General features: G+C 45.0%; 1 protein-coding gene across 1 annotated transcript; it reads left to right on the top strand.

Annotated features, from left to right (window-relative positions):
- Positions 1–3376: 3376 nt before the first annotated feature.
- Positions 3377–3904, top strand: LOC129867840 (stonustoxin subunit beta-like; the record flags this gene model as incomplete). The annotated part of the gene is made up of 1 exon (XM_055941329.1): positions 3377–3904. A coding segment is annotated over one exon (525 nt), but the record flags the coding sequence as incomplete, so codon positions are not given.
- Positions 3905–7383: the final 3479 nt, after the last annotated feature.

The raw sequence follows: 7383 nt of genomic DNA, 5'->3' as shown, positions 1-7383 counted from the left end.
AATGTTTAGAAACATGTTATCTACTCACTTAGAAATAAAATGAGTCCTGTCATCATCCACCATTCAGTTACTATCGGGCAAAACACAACCAAAACATACTGCAAATGTGTCAATGAGTTTGGAACCAAATACTACACTTTTGACTACCGTAATTGCTGGACTATTAAGCGCACCTGAATATAAGCCGCACCCACTGAATTTTTAAAAAATATGTATTTTGTACATAAATAAACCGCACATGTCTATAAGCCGCAGGTGCCTACCGGTACATTGAAACAAATGAACTTTACACAGCCTTTAAACGAAACACGGCTTGTAACAAAAATAAATAGGCTTTTAAACGAAACACGGCTTGTAACAAAAATTTAAAAAATAGCAGTAAACAGTAGCCTAACAAGAAAGTCATTGGTCACTATCTTCCTCCTCCTGTGCACTGAAACCACTGAAGTCATCTCCTTCGGTGTCGGAGTTGAATAGCCTCAGAATTGCTTCATCCGATGTTGGATCGTTTTCATTGTCGCTCTCGTCACTTTCATCCGGAGGCAAATTCCCCGCTGAGCTCATGCTGCCCTCTTCAACACGCAGCAGTCCAGCCTTTCGAAACCCGTTGATGATAGTGGATCTTTTGACAATGCTCCACGCTGTCAGGACCCACTGGCAGACTTGACCATAAGTCGCTCTTCGCATGTGGCCCGTTTTAGTGAAGGATTTCTCCCCACTTGTCATCCAAGCCTCCCACTGAACACGGAGCGCCACCTTAAATGCACGATTTACACTGATGTCGAGTGGCTGCAAATACTTTGTTGTGCCCCCAGGAATCACAGCTGGAATTGAGTTTGTCCTCTTGATGTCTTCTTTCACAGAATCTGTTATGTGGGCCCTCATGCTGTCCAACACGAGCAATGCCTTGTTCTTGTGAAATAATCCTCCCGGTCGCTTGCCGTAACACTCCGTATGCCATTCATGCATTAGGCTTTCCGTCATCCATCCTTTCTTGTTGACTTTCACAACAATTCCTCTCGGGAATTTTTCTTTTGGCATCGTCATGCGTTTGAAAATCAACATCGGTGGAAGCTTTTCTCCCGATGCCGTGCAGCTCAGAACACAGGTGAAGTGCGTTTTTTCATGCCCAGTTGTTTTCAGCGTGATGGATGATTCGCCTTTCCTGTTGACAGTCCGAGTGAGAGGCAGGTCAAACGTCAGAGGAACCTCATCCATATTTATGATGTCGTGCGGGCCGATGGAATGCTCCGCTATCTTTGCATCAGTGAATTTACGGAAGTTTGAAACTTTTTCCTCGTAGTCGGGAGGGAGCTGCTGACACAGACTCGTCCGTACCCTGATGGACAGGCCTTTACGTCTCATAAATCTTAGACACCACGATGGTCCACCTCTAAAATCCTCAAACTTCATTGCGGTGGCGATTGTTTTGGCTTTCAGTCGGATCTGCACAGTTGAAACACCTCGGCCGTCTGCTCTCTGTGTGTTGACCCAGTCTTCAAGCTCATTTTCTAGTTCGGGCCATCTGCTTTTCTTCCCTCTGAAAGCTTTTGTTGTCTTTTTGCACTGAGTCAGTTTCTCACGCTGCTGTTTCCAACGTCTTATCATCGACTCATTAAGGCTCCCGTGCAGCAGCTCTATTTCCTTTTCAAACAGCCAGATCGATCGCCTTCAACTTGAAAGCTGCATCATATGCATTTCTCCGTGTCTTTGCCATGATGACAAAATGACTACCGTAATCAGAATGATGGCAAGTTTGAGCGCGCTCAATTTGCGTCACATTATGTGATGGTGCTCAGTTTTTTGGCGGCATGAATTTGTGAAAGCGGGAAAAATCCATAAATTAGCCGAGTCATTGTATAAAGCGCGAGGTTCATAGCGTGGGAAAAAAGTAGCGGCTTATAGTCCGGAAATTACGGTACTTTAATAAACTATAAATTATGATATATATATATATATATATATATATATATAAATTATTATTATAACTATGAATTGGTCAGAATACCTATGACTTCTTCAAATAGGGGGACTAGATATAAAGTGTTTTTATTTTTCTAAATGGTGAAACAGATATGTATTAAAATACCCTCAAATAAAAGGTGACATTATATTCTGTTAAAAATCTTTTGACTGATACTGCTTTTTAAACTGGTCTGGTCAGTCTACTCAAATATTTGTACTATACATTTTTCTCTCTACAAGTAAAATTATGATAATTTATAATAATGATACATTCATTTATGAATAGATATTGCAGGTTTCAGGACACTGATGTATCTGAATATGTTGAAAGAATATACTGCCACTATTTTCACCACCAAAGAATATCAGTGTGATTTTAATATGACTCTTTGCAGGCTGTCAGGCTGTCTAGTCACAGAGGAAGGCTGTGCTTCTCTGGTCTCAGCTCTGAGGTCAAACCCCTCACACCTGAGAGAGCTGGACCTGAGCTACAATCACCCAGGAGACTCAGGAGTCAGACTGCTCTCTGCTGGACTGGAGGATCCACACTGCAGACTGGAGAAACTCAAGTATGTAGAGGGTTTATGTCAATGTTCATATCAGACATGTTGGACTTATCAGGCTGGTTAAGACAAACATTCTGATCACCACTTGGACAAAGGTATATGCTGACTGTGTGTGTGTGTGTGTGTGTGTGTGTGTCCAGTAAGTGTGTGTGTGTGTGTCTCCCGTGTGTGTGTGGCTCCTGTTTATCTGTGTCTGTGTGTGTGTCTAGTGTGTGTGTGTGTGTGTGTGTGTGAGTTCAGGTGTATCCCTCAATGACTGTCTGTTCTTCTGCTTACCGCTACAGTGTGGAACATGGTGGAGAGAACACAATGAAACCTGGGCTTAGAAAATGTGAGTGTTGACGGCTGTGAAGAATATGACTAAGAATAAGTCTTAATTCAAGTTAAGTCAAAGTCAAAGACCACCATCATTACTGACTTGGTCATATTAAATATCAGCTGTAGTTCTACAGAAGCAGAAATCAGGGACACCAACGTTTACAAAGAGTTGATTTGACAATGTGTGTGTGTGTGTGTTTGTGTGACTGTGTGTGTGTGTGTGTGTGTGTGTGTGTGTGTGTGTGTGTGTGTGTGTGTGTGTGTGTGTGTGTGTGTGTGTGTGTGTGTGTGTGTGTGTGTGTGTGTGTGTGTGTGTGTGTGTGTGTGTGTAATTAATGGGAATAAGTGTGTTTTATATTACCATACATTATAACATATGATCATTCAACAAGTCTCAAGTTCCCGTAACTTCTCCTTTTGATACCTAGAAACATCTACATTAAATGAATTAGTGAAAAGTGAGTTAACATTCTAATGTGAATGATGATGATTTCTAATATTGTGTCTGGTTTCATCCATCAGATGTCTGTGATCTCACACTGGACCTAAACACAGTATACAGAATCCTCTCTCTGTCTGAGGAGAACAGAAAGGTGACATGTAGGACAGAGAAGCAGACGTATCCTGACCACCCAGAGAGATTTGAGGACTGGGGACAGGTGCTGTGTAGAGAGGGTCTGACTGGGCGCTGTTACTGGGAGGTAGAGTGGAGTGGGAGAATGGGGGCTGGTATAGGAGTGACATATAAAGGAATCAGCAGGAGAGGAGGGGTTAAGGACTGTTGTCTTGGATACAATGACAAGTCCTGGAGTCTGTTCTGCTCTGACAACCGTTACGCTGCCTGGCACAATAATAATCATACTACCATAGACGTCCGCCCCTCCAGCTCCCACAGAGTAGGAGTGTATCTGGACTGGCCAGCCGGCACTCTGTCCTTCTATAGAGCCTCCTCTGACACACTGACCCACCTGAACACATTCACCTCCACATTCACTGAGCCCCTCTATCCAGGTTTTGGGGTTTATGTTGACTCCTCAGTGTCCCTGAAATAATAACCTGACACACTATCAGTGATACACACACACACACACACACACACACACACACACACACACACACACACACACACACACACACACACACACACACACACACACACACACACACACACACACACACACACACACACTGTCAGTGATACACACACACACACACACACACACACACACACACACACACACACACACTGTCAGTGATACACACACACACACACACACACACACACACACACACACACACTGGACACACACACACACTGGACACACACACATTGACACACACACTGGACACACACACACACACACACTGGACAGACACACACACACACACACACTGGACACACACACACACTGAAAACACACACACACACACTGGACACACACACACACACACACACTGGACACACACACTGGACACACACACACACACACACACTGGACACACACACACACACACACAGACTGGACACACACACACACACACACTGGACACACACACACACAAACACAGACAGTGTCCCTGAAATACTAACCATCATCACAATCCAGGGATTAATCTTTGGGGTTGCGAATCAGTGTCCCTCTGCCAGTGATACACACACACACTGGACAAACAAACACAAACACACACACACACTGGACAAACACAAACACACACTGGACAACCACAAACACACACACACACTGGACAACCACACACACACACAGACACAGTGGGGACACACACACACACACTGGACAAACACTGGACTCACACACACACAAACACACACTGGACAAACACACAAACACACACATGCGTGTCTTCCTATAATTGTGACAATAACACCGTTAAAATACCAATGTGATAATTTGTTGTATGTCTTTTATGTTGAATAACAAATTGTATAATTATATATGGACATACGCTCCATAGTTGTACAAGTATACAAGGATATATTGTACTTTTCATAATAAAACATAGTTGAAACAAGAAAAGCATGTTAATTGTGAAAACAGTTTGGTTATTGATGTTACGTTTCCTCTGTCAGGTTGACGTTAACCTGCGACTGGTTGAAACATGAAACTAATATGAAATGAAATACAAAACAATTAAATATGTGGAATAGAATTAAACAAATTGTACAACAGAGTGTTGTGATGCAGGGTTACTATAGCAACAGAGTGTTGTAATGCAGTGTCACTATAGCAACAGAGTGTTGTGATGCAGGGTTACTATAGTAACAGAGTTCACCCTCTCTGCTCTCTCTCCCTCTGCTCTCTCTCACTCTTTGCTCTCTGCTCTCTGTTCTCTCTCACTCTACTCTCTCTGCTGTCTATCTCTGCTCTCTCTCTGCTCTCTTCTCTCTCTGCCCTCTCTCTGCTCTATCTCTCACTCTCTGCTCACTCTCTGCTCTCTGTTCTCTATTTTCTCTGCTCTCTCACTCTCTGCTCTCTTCTCTCTCTGCCCTCCTTCTGCTCTATCTCTCACTCTCTGTTCTCTCTTTTCTCTGCTCTCACTCTCTGCTCTCCTCTCTCTGCCCTCTCTTCTCTCTCTCTTCTCTCTTTTCTCTGCTCTCTCTCTGCTCTCTCTCTGCTCTCTCTGTTCTCTCTTTTCTCTGCTCTCTCTCTGCTCTATCCCTCCCTGCTCTCTCTTGCTCTCTGCTCTGCTGTTTTCTCTGCTCTCTCTCTCTTCTCTCTCTGCTCTGCTGTTTTCTCTGCTCTCTCTCTACGCTCTCACTCTCTCTTTGATTTCTCAGCCTGCTCTCTGCTCTCTCTGCCCTCTCTCTGCTCTCTTCTCTCTCTGCTCTCTCTCTTCTCTCTGCTCTCTTGCTCTCTAAGCACTCTTTCCCTCCCTGCTCTCTCTCACTCTCTCTTCTCTCCCAGCCTGCTCTCTCTGCTCTGCTGTTCTCTCTTTTCTCTGCTCTCTATTGCTCTCTCTCTGCTCTCTTGCTCTCTAAGCACTCTCTGCTCTCTGTTCTCTCTCTCCCTCTCTTCTCTCTCACTCTGCTCTGTTCTCAAATCTTCCTGCTCTCTCTCTCTCTGCTCTCTCGCTGATCTCTCTTCCTGCTCTCTCTTTGCTCCCTACTCTCTCTCTGCTCTCTCTCACTCTGCTCTCTCTCTGCTCTCAGCCTACTCTCTGCTCTCTCTCTCTGCTCTCTACTCTCTGCTCTCTCTCTGCTCTCTCAGTCTGCTTTCTACTCTCTCTCTACTCTCTCACTCTCTCTCTTTCTGCTCTGTCTCTGCGCTCTCTCTCTCTGCTCTCTCCCTCTCTGCTCCCTCTCCCTCTCTGCTCTCTCTCCTCTCTCTGCTCTCTGCCCTCTCTCTTCTCTGCTCTCTCCCTTCTCTCTCTCTCTCTTTCTGCTCTCTCTCTTCTCTCTACTCTCTCCGCCTGCTCTCTGCTCTCTCGCTCTGCTCTCTCACTCTGCTCTCTCCCTCTTCGCTCTCTGCTCTCTCTGTTCTCTGCTCTCTCTCTGCTCTGCTGCTCTTTCTCTTTTCTCTGCTCTCTTTCTGCTCTCGTTCTCTGCTGCTCTCTCTCTTTGCTCTGCTCTCTCTGATCTCTCTCTTTCTGTTCTCTGCTCTCTCTTTCTGCTCTCGTTCTCTGCTCTCTCTTCTCTCTGTTCTCTGCTCTCTCTCACTCCCTCTGCTCTCTTCTCTCTGTTCTCTGCTCTCTGTTCTCTCTCTCTGCTCTCTCTGATCTTTCTGTTCTCTGCTGTCTCTGCTCTCTCAGCCTGCTCTCCGGTCTCTCCCTCTCTCTAATGCTCTCTTCTCTCTCAGCCTGCTCTCTTCTCTGCTCTCTCAGCCTGCTCTCTTCTCTCTACTCTCTCGCTCTGTTCTCTGCTCTGCTCTCTCACTCTCTGCTCTCTCAGCCTGCTCTCTACTCTCTCGCTCTGTTCTCTGCTCTCTCTCTCTGCTCTGCTGCTCTTTCTCTTTTCTCTGCTCTCTCACTCCCTCTGTTCTCTCTCTGCTCTCTCTCTTTTCTCTGCTCTCTCTGATCTCTCTCTTTCTGTTCTCTGCTCTCTCACTCTCTGCTCTCTCAGCCTGCTCTCTTCTCTCTGCTCTCTCAGCCTGCTCTCTACTCTCTCGCTCTGCTCTCTCAGCCTGCTCTCTCTCTTTTCTCTGCTCTCTCTCTCTGTGCTATGCTCTCTTCTATCTCTCTCTCACACACTCTCTGCTCTCTCTGTGCTATGCTCTCTTCTATCTCTCTCTCTCACACTGCTCTCTCTCGCTTTATATCTTAACAGGGGTGTAGTTTGGACAATCACCACTTGATGTCAGTGTTAAACCAGAAGTGATGAAAACAACATCACTGCATCGAGAGAGAGAGAGTCTAATATACTGATATACAGTGCATTCAGAAAGTATTCAGACCCCTTGACTTTTTACACATTTTGTCACGTTACAGCCTTATTCTAAAATGGATTACATTGTTTTTTCCCCTCATCAATCTACACACAATAACCCAGAATTACAAAGCAAAAACTGTTTATTTTATG

The sequence above is a fragment of the Salvelinus fontinalis genome, chromosome 2, assembly GCF_029448725.1.
Source record: "Salvelinus fontinalis isolate EN_2023a chromosome 2, ASM2944872v1, whole genome shotgun sequence".
Classification (NCBI taxonomy): Eukaryota; Metazoa; Chordata; class Actinopteri; order Salmoniformes; family Salmonidae; genus Salvelinus; species Salvelinus fontinalis.
The sequence above is the reverse complement of the archived record's forward strand: the minus strand, read 5'-3'. Positions and strand labels throughout refer to the sequence as shown.